At 35.6% G+C, this 16475-nt stretch overlaps 2 protein-coding genes across 2 annotated transcripts in view; both read right to left on the bottom strand.

The window, feature by feature from the left end:
* Positions 1 to 3411, bottom strand: part of LOC144445302 (cytochrome P450 2C20-like) — a 5302-nt gene extending 1891 nt beyond the window's left edge. The window contains exons 1-2 of the mRNA XM_078134846.1: positions 3072 to 3411; positions 1533 to 2486 (exon numbers count right to left, since the gene is read on the bottom strand). Coding sequence (XP_077990972.1) covers positions 1533 to 2486; positions 3072 to 3411 — 1294 coding nt within the window. The remainder of the gene's footprint in view (positions 1 to 1532; positions 2487 to 3071) is intronic.
* A 2371-nt stretch (positions 3412 to 5782) lies between these two features.
* LOC144448323 (crooked neck-like protein 1) lies at positions 5783 to 16286 on the bottom strand. Its single transcript, XM_078138518.1, has 14 exons — positions 16149 to 16286; positions 14875 to 14964; positions 14360 to 14514; positions 13819 to 13902; positions 12848 to 13089; positions 12045 to 12223; positions 11291 to 11452; positions 10621 to 10821; positions 9905 to 10045; positions 8900 to 9046; positions 8295 to 8489; positions 7394 to 7549; positions 6890 to 6982; positions 5783 to 6626 (listed from the first exon to the last, which is right to left on the bottom strand). The coding sequence occupies exons 1-14, from the start codon at positions 16197 to 16199 to the stop codon at positions 6504 to 6506; spliced, it is 2019 nt and encodes a 672-aa protein (XP_077994644.1). The 5' UTR covers positions 16200 to 16286; the 3' UTR covers positions 5783 to 6503.
* Between the last annotated feature and the right edge of the window lie 189 nt (positions 16287 to 16475).

Consider the following 16475-nt stretch of genomic DNA (forward strand, 5'->3'; position numbering starts at 1 on the left):
ATACCGATACACCCTACGATTGTACTCACATCGGAGTCGAGTTTCCCATAAACAAACACACTAGTATTACAAATGTTTGCTGTGTTTTAGACACTTCACAAGCAGTACTTGTTTTAATGTTGGCAGATTTCACCTTTCTCTGACAGCTTTATCCCTTAAAGTGGGTCAGATGTACGTACAGTGAATGGCAGCCCTGATCATGCACTTAACAGTTTGCCACGTTTGACTGCATCTTTTGAATGCTTAAATACCAATAAAAACGGTATGTTGTTTAAACTTAAACAAAGTTCGACAAGGAGATACAAGTCAGACTTGTCTGATACAATACGAGGAATTATAACGTTTAGTTTTCAAGGCCTAACCATCGACCCCTGCATAGACTACTTAATTCGATTCGATTCGAGTCAAGAAAATTACAAACTGAAAAGTTATACCCCTTGTATGGTGAACTTCAGAAAACACAGTTTCCGCTGTATAATGGATATGCAGCCTGATAAAGTAGCACATGATACACAGTCTTTAATAGATTCAAACATCGTCGCCGCCGCCGCCCCCCCCCCCCTCCCCCTCCGAATATTTGTACGCGTTCTAGTGCTAGACGACAATTCTGTATGTTTCCTTTGAGAGTACCGTTCACGCCGTGTCACTCGAACCGTAAAGCCTCATTGAAGTCAAACTACGAGCTTTCATTTTGAAGGGTCATTCAAGTTCACCTCATTGTAGTAGCCACCACAGGCTAGGCCTAAATGCGGAAAACACACGATTAATTATCTACCGTTACGTCACTGGCAAAATATGTTCCTTACTAGTAAAAATGGTTCAACCCGTCCGGAAAAGGAAGTGTTATCCCTTCTCAGAATGTAAGACCATCCGATTCTTATGTACTGAACTAGTTAAGTTTTAAATGACGTGCACGGTTAATCTATCTTCAAAGAACTCATCATTTTTTCCTATAGCCTTAAACTAAGGCAATGATCTTGTTGTAGATCTCCTTAAGACTACTTGTCATTTCGGTTCATAGAAAGTAAAAATTAATATTTTACCAGCCAATTTCTTTTCCACTGGAAGATATCAATCTAACAATGTGACAAGTTAAAGCTAAGAATACCGTTCAGGATTGATATATTGGTAGATGTTAGATTCATGATGTTTTTTGTTTACGTACTCTAACCAGGATAATTATGTGTACTCGTCTGTACCGTACTCGGAGCTTTGAGTGATGTAATTGGATATTCGGTTTGTTTAACATGTGAATTTGGCAAACCCTTTAGCTCGTCACCAATTGAACCTATGCAATGCATACTTAGCACAGTTTCTGCGAACTCTAAGTTTCAGTCAGGTTGGCACAGTGTTGCGATTGTTTGCAGTGTTAGAGGGCGTCCTTTAAGACATTTTCGGTGTACATTGAGGATTTCTCGTTTGTTTATCCACGGTGTGTGTATGAAATGTGATAGTCATTGTGTATTATCAACTATCATGTGTATGTTTGAAAAAAAAAAAATTTATAACAGATATATTTGACTCGTACTCACCAAGTGAAAATGGGATAAAGGCGCGGTTTTTCAACATTTCTCCGTTTTCACCGATGAATCTCGTCGGATCAAACACTTGTGGATTCTTCCAATATTTAGGGTCATTCAAGGAAGACCAGAGATTTGCAAATACAACAGTTCCTTTTGGAATATCATATCCCCTAAGAGAGACGTCTTCAGTAGCGGAGTGGGGGATTGCTAGGGGTGAGGGAGCGACAGCGCGAAGTATTTCTAGCACAGTTGCTTGCGTGTACGGCATATCTCGTTTGTTGGCGAGACAGGGTAGTATGTCATTGCCATTGTCAATTTCAGTTTGGATTCGTTTCTGAATTTCAGGGTAGGTTCCCATCAAAAGAACTGCATATATCATAGTATCGGAAGTTGTCACCGTGGATGCACTGAATAGATCAAGAAGAAGGTCAACCATCACTTGGTCTGTGAACGTTGTATCTACATCATCCTTGTATTTGGACATTTCTAGAAGATACGCGTCTGTGAAATCATTAATAACTTCAGGGTCGAACTTAGCTCGATGTTCCTCGACAATTTCTCGAACGAAATCTTCCGTGTAAGCTTTCAACTCTATTATTTCTTTGACTTTATCTTGTCCTGGTATGTGTCGTAAAAATGGTAGGAAATTTACAGCGCCGCTGTTCTCGACGAGTGCGGCTACCGTAGCGAAATTTCTGAGCGTGGAATTAAACTTAGGGTCGTCATAGTTAAATCTCTGACCGAAACCAAACTTACACACGACATTAGCTATAACGCATTCTAAGACATGCCCGACATCGCTCGGTTTTTCTGACAAATTTTCCAAGAATTCCGTCAAGTGGTTTAATTCTGTGTGCACGATTTCTTCGACATTTCGTTTTCCCACTCCAAATGCTCGCAGTGTCTTCAGCATAAACTGGCGTTGGTCATGCCACCTTTTTCCATAGTCAGAAAAAGTCAGCGCTGTCGAGATACAAAATGACATATGTAATATTACAAATATCTATAAGTCTACGTATATTGATATAGGGCCATTACAAGTTTGTCACGTTATATCTGAATATTGAGCGAAACGTCTATGGTCAGAAACACTCGATACTTTAAGCTTTACTATTGATTATAAATATATCTTATTTTTTGAAATTTAATATTTGATATTATCATCGCCATAACTACATCCACAAAAGACCCGGGTGTGTTAATTTCAGTGTCTATATCATATAATTATGATACATCATTGTCAGAATGGCCTGATACATTTCAAATTAATTTTACGCTAGACTGCTTGAGTGTTTTCTGTATACGAGTTTCTATACATGCGCAGTGTCGACCATTCCTGTACTCGATATGGACATACATCTCATCATGTTGTTGTCCATTGCAAGGTAACAACAAATTCAGCTTTGTCCGAACAAGAGAATCAAATTTGCATGAAAAAGCAACCGAACAGTCCAATCAAGACTATCATTTACGTCAATGTCAATGTCTATTTCATGACAGTTAGTTTTTTACAGAGGAAAGTCTGATTGATATTGAAATTACATTTACCTTTTGTAAGTACATCTTGAGCGGCAAGGTCTGGTCTGCCTGAAAACTTGTGCCCTTGACCCACAAAAGCTTCTCTGATGGCATCATAACCATTGAGGACAACTACAAGCCGATTGCCAAGTTTAAGACTAAACACGTCACCGTAGGCCTTGGCCATCTCGGTAAATGTGATGTACGGTCTTTGACCAAGACTCCCAAGGCTTCCTATAATGGGCCATCCTAGTGGACCTGGTGGGTAATTCCATTTGCGTAGTGTTCGTACGTAAGTCACGATCAGAAAAGTGACACAAAATAGTAAGACGGTCGTCAACAAATTTATACATTCGGCCAAATACTTCATCTTGTGATAGTATGCAGGAGACCAACAAATGTTATACCTTGTGGTTGTGTTAATGGTGATCTATGAACAAAGTCAACCTCTACCTGTGTATTTATACTTTTCTTCGTATTTGCATATTGTCAACTCAGGGGATAATATTAGTCCACAAAGTTTGCTAATCATGGCCTTGATGGAGGATTTGTGAAAATTATTAACACTCAGTTTTTAAAAATCAAAACATTGTCTTACCTAATAAGCTTATACCGGGAATTTCGTGAAGGTCGTCCTCATCAAAGATCACAACAAGGTGAACGTATGTCACGTAGTACATGTAGAGCTGATCTTTATCCAGACAGACAACAAACACGTCGACGTCACTCACTACCCTTATGTCGAAGAATTCCATTTAGATGGGTAATGTCATGTATTAAAGGCCCATAATTCAATCCCAGGTTTTCACATTAGTGTTATCCTATCATTGTAGCCATAAGGATTACATAGGATCATTCTTTTGTTATGGACCAACCAAAGCTATAGATCTGCCAGACAACTGTTTTTCACACCTACATTTTAATACCTGTTCGAGCTTGACCTTTAAGCCAATCTATCTCTTTTTGTGAATTACCGTTTGTTTGTTCTGGGACTATCTTTACATTAGTGACGGATAAGTCAAACAATAGCAATTAAAACGTTAACTCCGACATTGCTATGGGTAAAACAATATTTTTGCCAAATTGACTTCTGTTCCCATAGTTACGTACCGACTAAGTGATTACAGAGACAAACTACATCTTTGTTCAATCGCGCATTTACTGGAATACTGGCTGATTCAGAAGAAGAAAAACAGGCGAAGAGATGACTTGGGTACGATAAATAAGGCGATGACAGTTCGAATAGCATCGACAGTTCTTCTAGGAAGTAATATGCCAGGTTGATTTAACGGTACTTTGTTCATTTGGTCGAATTTCAGGGCCATTTGTTGTCTTTGTTTAAAAGAAATAGGGTAAGAGACTGAATGTCCTATTCATGAGAAAGGGAAAAGGGTGAATCTCATGGTCATGTTCGCTTCATTAGGTTTTTATAACTAAGGGTCAGAGGAAAAGATGTAGAAAGAAAGTTATATATGGTAAAACTACTATTTGTATTGCAAGAACCTAAAAAGCTTGTATATGCCGTCGGCCGTCCGACACCTTATATACCAGTTCAACGACATGCATAGTATTCACTACGACCAATAGGTGTCTTTCGTTTGTAGTTATATACAACATGAGACATATTGAGATCGTGTGTCAGTAAATTAGGACTTTCTCATCATAATATTCATGACAGTTTAGCAATTTGGTGAGCCCAAGTGACAAGTGTAGATACTCATTACCTACTAGTATACAGATATAAATTTTAAAAGTTCTTTTACTCATGCTATAATTACAACTTATAGAAGACTGGAGCGAATCTGATCTAGTAGACTTGTAGAACACGCTTTGAAAGCTAATATTTGTTCCTGTATGTGGTTCTTGAATGAGGTAGTTGAACATTGTACCCTCTCCCATAGACACAAATGCACAAGAAGACCATGTTGCACACACACACACGTATATTAATATATATATATATACACATACATACATACAGACACATATACATACTAGTACATGTACATACATACATACATACATACATACATACATACATACATACATACATACATACATACATACATACATTACATACATACATACATACATACATACATACATACATACATACATTACATACATACATACATACATACATACATACAAAAACTTTGAAATTTGGTATAGTGTGCGACTTTATGTTCTTTGGTAGTTTCTTTTGTTTAAAGGGGTAAAGTCTGTAACTTTATAGTCTTTGGTGGTTCCTTTGTTTAAAGGGGTACAGTCTGCAACTTTATGGTCTTTGGTACTTAAATTTTGTTACATATTCCTACATTACTTAAACTACCGGTACTAAAACACACTGAATCATGTCAAGCAAGTGATAGAACCCCATCACATATTTGTAGCTGATATAAAAATGACAACCAAGAAATTAAAACATAATTCCAATCTTGGTTTCTAAGACACTTTGTAGATATCTAACCATGCCCAGCTGACTTATTGTCATAAAACCCACAGACATTTCATTGTGTCAGCAAAAACAATATGCCCTGGCTTGTGAGAAAATGTTGGCACAGATTGCTTGTAAATAATGTTTTATGTATATTTTGTATGTGTATTTCAGTTACAGACTGCCACTTTACCTGAAAGAGCATACTACAATATTCAGATCATACATCAACATGAAGAATACACAAACTATTGAAATAGATTGACTGCTTTAGATTTCTTTATACAGAACATTCTGACTTTTTATTGAAAAATAATACACAGATTAAAAGATACAAAATGGCAGTCGCTATCTTTGTGCAAGTATGTTTTTTCAATTGTTCTGTTTTTTTACAAATTTGTTACCACAGAATATAACTGTGTATGTACTGTAGGACTTAGTTTTGCATTCAGTTTTTCTTTGACTTGATTGGTTTTTAACACATGTTCAGCATCAAAAATCTCAGTTATATGGAATGACATTGAGAGTACACTGGGTTGTATGATATACCACAACTGTATGTATGTTCTTTGTATACATATGTATATCAAGGTTATCCTGATTGGTAGTGACTTGTACTCTAAGTAGATCAGTACATGTCATTAGTACAATAGAGAGGACATATTTATATATCATACCCCCTGTCTGGCCTGGCCATCACGTTGTACCCCATCAACCAAGGACATGTGGATCAATACATACATACATACACATATGTCCTTAAATTGTCTGTATATCATATCTTGCTTTCAAAACCTTGAACAGTAGTTGATTTAAATAGCCTGAACTCAATATCAACAGTTATTTGTTCTACTTCTCTGGGTTGGAGCACCACACTGGAGAAACGTTTCTTAGATTACTTGTATGATTATGTACCAATGTCTAGGTAGATGGCAAACGTTTGGAAGGTGACATGACCTTGTTATGTATATCTAATCATTTCTCCTTGAGACTAGAAATACAGTAGCAAATGTTTGTTTAACAGATCATTCAGGCTGACTGTGTACTTGTTTCCACTTCTTGGCCATGGCTAAGAGTTTCAGATTTGGTTGATTTGCTGCATCTGTTGGAAATATGTAGTCATAGTATTCCTCCCAACCAGCATCAGACTGTAAGAAATCAGAAAATAATGCATAAAATATACACAAAATGATAATAAACACTCTGATGTATGTATGTATGTATGTATGTATGTATGTATGTATGTATGTATGTATGTATGTATGTATGTATGGATGGATAGGCTCAAAGAACATATAATCTAGTCAAATATTAGCTTTCTAATACTTTCTTCATGACAAAATAGGCTTTTCAATTACACTGCACACTGAATAATTCAGAATTTACAAGTGACCACAAATAGTATACATACCCCATCTTCTGTCTGCACTTTCCTCCTTTTCTTAACTTTTCTTGGCATTTGCTGTTTGACCTTCTGTAGGCTATCATCATCACCACAATTACCCTGAAAATCAAAGGTCAAAAAGTCAATAAAGTGACTGCTATTAAGGTCAAAGTGTGATGATGTCACTGAGGTCACAGGTCCTAAAAATAAGTACATAAACAAAGATATGGGTCTAGTACTATATATATTTCATGTGGGGTTATCATTTGAACTCAACCACCTAATTATGAGGAGTAGCTATGCAATTATGATGTCAACTGTCCACTTACACTGTTGTATGCTATTGTACAGTTTGTAATTAGTGGACATTGAGTCTGTTCTACATGTTTTCTAGTTCTTGTCTATTTGGTTGTGTACTATCATTACTAGTTACAAATTCCTATTCACAGAGTCAAAACATTTTCTTTTTTAGAGAAACACACAACAACATCTTGTCAGCAGTTTCTTCACACATTATAACTAAACCCTTACCTCAAAATCTCTCCAAGATTCCAGTAACATTAATCTATCTTCCTTCTCTTCATCACTTCGGAGTGACCTGTTGGCTTTTTCGTAAATAGACCGTGCCATGCCAATGCAGTCCTCGTCTCCAATGGATGCTTCAAATTGAGCATAACTTATCCATACCTATTAGATACAAAGGTGTAACAAGTTATGATTACTTTTTCAAAGCACATATTACATAATTCATATACTGCACTGATATCAAAATTCTGTAAGAATTTCAACCAAGCATTTATTGTACATAAGGTCTTGAAACTGCTTGTTTTATTTGTTGATAGTCTGTAAGGTACGCCATGACGGGGCACTTTCAAAGAGAGTGGAATGGCACGGCATATCTTACAGTCTAATTTGTTGACAGAGTAGAAATCTCTGTCTCTTATCTTAGTATTATGTTGATAATAACAATCATGTACATTTTTGACGAGCATTTTTCCACAATTACAATAGAGCTACACGTGATTTACAATTAGTAACCCTGGCACAAACCCATAACAGTACAACCTTTCATTCTCTGTCCTACCAGGTTCCCATTGTACAACTGGGTTGAATGGTGCACAATACTGGTTCAAACCTTGCAGAAGGACTCGACCAATCAGAAGCAAATGGCATGGATGGAAGTAGTTACCACTAGATAGATTATAAGCTAGTCTTGCTGACTATTAAATGGTTCAACATCATGTTTGATCTGTTAATAGTGATAATTAACAAGGCCCAGAAACAAGATACAGTTTATAAGACAATGTGAAGTGGACATTAACCAACACTGTGACTGAAATCAAAACAATATACTTTCCAAAAAAACTTACACAGAAGAACAGAGACGTACAACAAGAACCTAACAACATGCAAGACATTAAGAAAAGGTTACCTTGACATGTTGTGTTCTTTCTAACAATCTATCATATAAAGCTCTAGTTCTATCATAGTCTTCCTGCTCAATTTCAAAGTCTATATATGCCTTCCACAACACTTCCGGCATGTCCAGTTTAGGTTGGTTGATAGCTAATTCATATATTGCTCTAGCTCTTTCACTATCACCCAGAATGGTTTCCAACTCAGCATACTGTAGAAAATGGAAGAAAATGTATTAGTTTATCAGTGCATTTGAAATTTTGAAAGACACATTGAAATTAATGAGGCACAGTCTGTAACATTATGGTTCTTGCAGGTGAGAGCACTTTATGGAGTCATGACTGACTTATCTCATCAAGTCAGTGTTTGTAGTACCATTTATTGGGCAACAAAGGTCAGGCTGATAACTTCATTTCTTTATTCTTAGAGGACAAGAAAAGTCAATTTCACCAACCCTGTGTCGCATAACCACTCTAAAATAGAGTTTACAAATTGGCAAATCTGGATAATATAAGGACACACTGGATGAAGGATTTGGGAAATAAACAAATTGAAGAGATTACTGAACACTTTATTAATAGTCTACGAGGTAATTCCAGGTAATCAATCAGATCCACTTACCTTCATCCAGGTGGTACAATTCTCCATGTTGTATTCAAGAAACTTTTCATACAGTATTCTACATCTGTCAAACTCTCTTAGTTGTAATTCCAGTTCAATATAACCTTTAAATAGTTTGTCTTTAGGACATTTACCTATCGCTGCACCCTGGGTCAAAGATCAAGTTGTTGAAAAACGTGAAAACACTTTTATACCTGGATTATTTAACATGATTGAAATAAAGGGAAATTAAAGGAAATAAAGACATTTTCATAAATTTTGGTTCTGAAGAGTCATTTAATGATTTGATGCCACTTACATTATGTATTAAGTTGCAAGTGTCATGAAACACTGAGTTGAAACTTGTTCCTCACTCATTGTTCAGTGGCAATCCTTGCCATGGCCACATGGCCATGCACTGTCTCACTAAATATCAGCAGACATGCTGCATATGTAATAGCTAAACATACAACCCTTTCACACTGAAGTAAAGCACTTTCTTTTGCAAACAGTATTTTCTAATAATATAAGGAACTGCAGCCTGATTACAGTGAATGACAGCCATCACAACAGTGGCTATATCTAACTCTCAATGAGAGATCTAAACAATGTCGTATGACATCTACATATGTTAAGACTTTAGTTATTGACTATTTTACTTGCTTTGCACTGCTAACATTGTTTTACAGATTGATTACATTGAGAGACGCCACATACTAAACTGCTGGTGATTAAAGCAAATGAAACAGTAAACTTTTATACTTGATATGAATGTTATAAATGACTGGCAAATCATGCAAATGTTTTACTTGAGTGTTACGAGTTGTAACTATTCATAATTGTTCTTTAGCTGAAAGTAATAATCACTTAGCAGTCTTGACGTCTCTATCAAGTTTCTTCTATTTGCATCGTTGGAATATGTCTTACACAATTCAATTTTATTTCAATCTAATTATGATGTAAATGTTGCATGTCTGACTGAAAAAGTTCAAAATTACAGACTGCTACTCATATCTCAAGACTCACCAGTATTTTCCTGGAGTTGGTGAGATTTTTTTGTCTGATTTCAAACTGTGCAAACAACAGCCACATTTTAGCAAATGTAAACTTCTTGTGTGGGATCAGTTCCAAACAGGCTTGGTAGACTTGACGTGTTCTTTCAAAATCCTGTAACAGTATACGAATATTGACTAATGAGTAAACACACAAATACATAGACATGGGAACATACATAGACAGACAGACAGACAGACAGACAGACACATACCACACATAGAGAAACACAGTCATACACAGATCCATGCAACACAAACACATATGTAAACATACCACACACATTGACATTATAAAACAATGTGCTGAAAACAATCTGAGAGTTTAAGTATTACATTTTTGTATTTACTCTCTGTACACCAGGGTGTTTTGGATACATAGATTTTCACAAATTCATACATGCTCCATGTATCAAAACAAGAACATCTTCAACATGCTACAGTAATTGTACAGTTCTCTTGGTAATTTGTTTACTTGTATCTCATATCTACCTTTCACTACTATATCACACCTTTATTGAAACTGTATTGAGTATTGTACATGTATATAATGAGTTGAAGTACACTGCTGACTGATTTGACAAATCTCAACATTTATGCAATGTTTTTTTGTAATCTCCCAATCACAGCTGTTAACTTTTTCACAACCTAAATATTTCATTTATTGTATTATTGTGTTATTCCACTCACCCTTGCTTCCAACTCTTCATACAGTGCATAGTTGATCCAAAGGTAAATGTATCTCCTCCAGTACCGCTTTTCCTGCAGTGGTGGTATGTTGGCAATCGCCCTTTCATAAATCTCTCTGACTTGTTCCTCTGACCCGTCTGCTTCTACCAGTCTCAGATAATCAAACCATGCATCGTAGTTGTTAGGATTGGCCTTCACTTCCTAGCGCAAAAAAAAAAATACACACGTCTTTAAATTTAGGAAATGAATTGAGATTTGGGAGAAGTTTGCAACTTGTACTGTAGAACCAATACAGTAATTCAACAAAAATGTAAGTTAGCACACAACACAACTTTGATGTATTGTATATTCAGTAATTCAATGAATTGATTGCATGTTAGCACACAACACAACTTTGATGTATATTCCAATCAAACGAATGTAATCGAAACCTTCCCCCACCAAAACTGGATCCCATACAAGTGTATTTAAAGAGAAACTTAATAGTGTAACTTTAGAGTTTTTAGTAGACCATCATACCAGTAATAAAGCTCTCAATTCTTGACCTGCTGTCAGCCTTGTCATTCTGTCAAGAACCCCTATTCATCATTTTTTAGTAACTCAATGAATTGATTGTAAGTTAGCACACAGCACAACTTTGATGTATATTCAGTAATTCGAAGTTTCTTACCTCCTCATACTGGAATCGTCGTTTACTGACTATAACATCTTCAATGCCAGCTCTGTCTCCATATTTCTTCTCATGAATTGTGTAATTTTTAAATAAATCTTGAGCATTTTGTTTTGGAATGTGGTCAAGGGCATATTTATAGATGGCTCGAACTCTGTCATGCTGTGGATGAAAGAGTGATTGATGTTTAGTAAACTATAACATTTCATGTTATGAATACACTATCTCAGGTTAAATTTTATAAGAGTCTAGAGTCAAATAAGTGTCGACAAAACAAGCCAAGTGTACATTTGATGTCAATGTGGGACAGGCTGGTTTTAACACGGGGATGGTGTATGTATTATGTATGAACTTTTCCATGTATATGCTGGTGAGGTATTAGTGCCAGTCAGGTGTTAGCATTTAGCTAGAAAGACACTAGCCCTATACTAGGCAAGTCAGGTGTTAGAACTGAGCTAGCCTGACACTAGCCCGATGGTAGCCAAGTCAGCTGTTAGCACTGAGCTTGCCTGACACTAGCCCGATACTAGGGAAGTTAGGTGTTAGCACCGAGCTTGCCTGACATTAGCCCAGTTACCCCAGTCAGGTGTTAGCACTGAGCTAGCCTAGGCTAACCCGATGCTAGCTCAGTGCTGAAGCCTAATGCTAGCCTGCCCAGTCAAAATGCTATTCTTTCAGTGTTCCCCTTTAGTTTACCTACATCTATACTTAAATACCATACGTGAGTTTGCAATGGAAATCTTTACACCCATACCTCTTTCTGTTTTTCTTCAAATCTTGCAAATGCTACAAATAGTTTTTCATCCATGTTATCTTCACCATAAAACGTTACAGCTCTCTCATAGACCTGTCTAGCATTACCAATGTATGAGTTGTGCTCTTCAAAGTTAGCATATTTGATCCAATTTTTCACATCAGGATGTACAAGAACAAGTGAGAAGTAGTTAAAGAAACATAAAATAATGGGTACAAAAGTAATTGATCATATAAGACTATGCTACATTGTAGAAATCTATTTTTCATAGTTTCATTTCATAATTCTAGTATATGATAACAATGGAATATTCTGTCAAATTTGACTGTACCACATTTAATAAAAATATGTGGAATTTCATTTTTCCCTCAACCCTGACATTTTTATATGTACATGTAAGTTATATACAAACGACAAAACCACAACATTACCATAACAATAGGGACACTTCATTACTACCAAAGTGGAGTTGGTAGACCAATTAAATAAGGCTAAGCAAAAATTCTTTTTAAGTCTTCTGCAATGACTTCTAGTACATTGTCTGTCATTTAGAATACAAATCAACATCACTTTCACATATTTCAAAGTCAGATTAGACAGTGCAGAGTAAGACACGATTTACAGGCATCTATATCATCCATGTACATACTTTATGTGAATAATTATAGTATTTGTTGTTAAAAAACATTATTTTGTCTAATTTACTTTCTACATCAACCTTCATTTTGTAGTACCATAACTCCCCTGAACATGTTGACATTTCACTCTACTTGTTTGTTATACGCAACACACACAAAGGATATATCTCTCATATATTTGTCTCGCTCTGTCAACTTCTTTGTAGCGGAGTTCCATCTTGATATAAGAAAACCATGCCTGTTCCTCAGGTTCCCATTCCATCCATCTTTCAAAGACTTGTCTAACTCCGGCCACATTACCCAGCATTTCTTCCATGTATGTATACTTGTACCAGAATTGATTAGCTCTTGGTAAGATGGTGACAGCACGATCCCATATGTTTCTGGCATGGTTTATTTGCCGATTCCTGGTGATGACAAGTTAGATTTTGAGCAGGTTTTCAGTATTAGCAATTCTGTCGCTATTACAGATACAAGTAATGAAGAATGTTTGATAAAATATACAAGAAACGGTTAAACATTTCACATTTTCTTTGTGTCACAATAAATAAGGTACAGAATGTAACATAGTATACATTTAATTATAAAACTAATATGGTACCTGTGCCAGTGTTTTTTTTCAGCTTGGCAAGTATGTACAGCATATCTACCGTATTAAAGTTCCCACATTTTTCAGTAGGGTTCCCCATCAAAGTTTCAACACAAGGTATACAAGTTGATGCAAACTTTACCAGGTATTTCGCAAACAAGTACAGGGTATAGCAGCAGATGAAAATACAGTGTATTACCATTGACTAAAATAACTACTGTTAACAAATGATTGTGTAGAACAAGGAGATAAACTGATGAATGATGAAATCAATTAAGATACCAAGTTAATCAAATATATATTTATCATGTTTGTTGTCATCTTATCAGACTTTCTGACTACAGTTGTGATGATCACAGACCATCCGGCAGGTGGAGGAAAGTGGAGGGTCTGTGTGATGATTGATGCCAACGCAAGTATCATGCAATCACTAGTTTTGGAGTGTCATTCAGTTTAAGTTATGTAGCAGTCATACGAAATGACTTCCTTGACAGTACAACTTGTCTGGTTGATAAAATAAAACAAATTTCTCTGCTGAATGACTTACTTCATTTCCATCTCAGCATACTTCAGCCATACTGTGATATTTCTATGGTCTACATCTAATGCTCTCTCATAAATTGACCTTGCTCTAAATAGAAGGAAAAAGAAATACATGTAGATTAAACTTCAGTGTGACATGATGAATTTGGTACACATTGCTGAGTGTAAACATAGAAGATTTCTGGATACAATATATAGTATCACATATTTCCACTGAATCTGTTTTAATTTTAGGAAGTCTAGTGGAATACTGTAGTCATGATTATTTTGGCAAATTACACATTTGATAGAATGGAAATTTAGGATATGTCAGGTCCATTTTAATATGGCAGACAGTGCAAGGGAAAAAGTAGACACTACTAGCAAATAACTCATCAAGTTATCTTGATGTATCAGAAGAACTGTCATAAACTCTCTTTTGAATTAATTAATTTATTCAAGAAAACTGTAATCTAATTGGTCAAGACATGCTTGCAAATCTACTTTACATGTCCTTCTGATATTACTGGAAATTAATGAACATTTATGTTGACTTCTCTTCTTACCTATCAATTTCTCGTTGACTTTCTTCCCATTGTGCATACTTGATCCAATTAGGCATAACAGTTCTGTTCTTTCTGAGATTATCTTCAAATTCTTTCCTCTTCTTCAGTCTGTACTCCTGAAGTTCTTCAGGATCTGTGATCTTTTGTTTTGGAGGCTACAGGGTACAACAAAAACAAAAATTAAAGGGACAGTTCTCTGTTGGTGGCATTATGTATTGCTGTGAATTTTGTCTAGTGTATATTTGTATGTTAGTAATATTATGCATTTATACAAACTTACTTATTTCAAAACAATTATGTTTTTATGTAATAATGTTGGTAATATTAGTTATTACAAGTTGGTATAAATTTAGTCACCCCAGAAGAACTTTATTTGGTAGTAGTATCGTATATCTTGGCAGTTCTTAGACTACTTAGATTTGGTGTGGAGTACAATTAGCTATTCCATCTTTGATGAAGTCATGTGAGAGGATCATATCTACATCCAATCCCATATTATTTATTTTGATACTTACTGGAGGTACTGCTTCCAATTCTCTTTCTTTTGCTTCTCTAAGGATTTGTTCAGCTGTAATCTGAACCTCTGCTGGCATTTTGTTCTTCACCTGTAAATCAACAAAAAACCCAAAATATAATTTAATATTTGTCTTGAAACAACAGATCTGGACTGTAATACATTCATTTTGATGACAATGTACAACACTGCTTAGGAAATCTACTATCCCTGGTAATGGGCAATAAAACCATGTTTGTGAAGTGTTGTTTTTCTCTTCACAGAGAAAATATCCTATTTGTAACATCTAATTTTATAACTTCAAACTGCATATTTATTTATTTAGTTATTGAATGACTGACTGCTTTATAGTGAAATAAAGATAAGCTGCTCCCAGAGATATTTCAAATGCAGTCCCTATTTTATGTAGATGGACATGGCAAGATTTTAAGGTGTATAGGAGAAATGCCCCTCAATTTGTACAGTATGCATTTATTTCATTTTTAAAGAAAATATTCATAGAAAATGTGGATATATCATGCTTTGGGTAGACTCCTAATCCTAACTGTTCTATGTATGTACAAAGCAGATAATATTCAATGTTAGTTTTTACAATAACATTTTTTTAACACAATTTATTTCATTTCACTGGTATTCACATCTGTTTTTACTACTCAAAGGAAGTGCTTTCTGTATTTCATTCCATGAATAAAGATACCCATTTGTCCGAATACATTTTTGTGAATGGATGGACCTAGGCTATAGGAAAAAAATATTTTTTTAAAATTATATGTTCAATACTCAATATCATAATGATATATCGAGTTTAAAAACAAATAATTTTCTAAATATACTTTGTGTGTGCTGTAGCAAATAATACGTTGTCAGTACATGCATAATTTGACCTCAGATGACAAAGTTGCTTTGGTAAATTTCTTTTGGATGTAAACAGTCCCCGACAGCTGTCTGCTAAGGGTATTGTATTCACATCATTTCTGTATGTATGTTATTGTTGCATACTTTATAAAATTACATGACTAGTCCTGTTTGCAGACGGAGTAAGTCGGGTGACGATTCTGGTATATCCTTTTCTTCAAGGCTAAGGGAAAATATCAGAATTCATAGACCCGACTTGCTCTTTATCATCTTGGAGTAATTATACTGATACTCTAAGGTATCAAAAACTACAATGCATGTATGTATGCAAACAGGATGTATTGTAATTTGTATGTTGTAACGAATAAGATCGTAACCTTATGGAGATGCAAGAATGGTAATTTGAATCGGTATACTCACCTTCGCCACTTTGGGCGTTCTGCCCTTCCCCGGTACCGGTGTAGACGCCATGATAAAGGGAGCAAACGACAAATTCACTAGTTTTATCGTCAGTAATATATCGCCACGAGAAGAAAGTTTGCTTTAGAGGGAAACCCAAAATGGCGTATGTATGACGTCGGACTGCACCATTCGTTAGTAGAGGGGTTAGTCTGGAGGGCCCTGTAGCTTAGTGCATGTCAAAGGTGTTTTATTCGAATTTGGTAAATATGATCATAACGTTTCAATCTAAAATATCATAACTGATAAATGCATGTGCCTAATTTGTAAAAACATTCATCAAACGTT

This window comes from Glandiceps talaboti, chromosome 2, assembly GCF_964340395.1.
Source record: "Glandiceps talaboti chromosome 2, keGlaTala1.1, whole genome shotgun sequence".
NCBI classification, from domain to species: domain Eukaryota; kingdom Metazoa; phylum Hemichordata; class Enteropneusta; family Spengelidae; genus Glandiceps; species Glandiceps talaboti.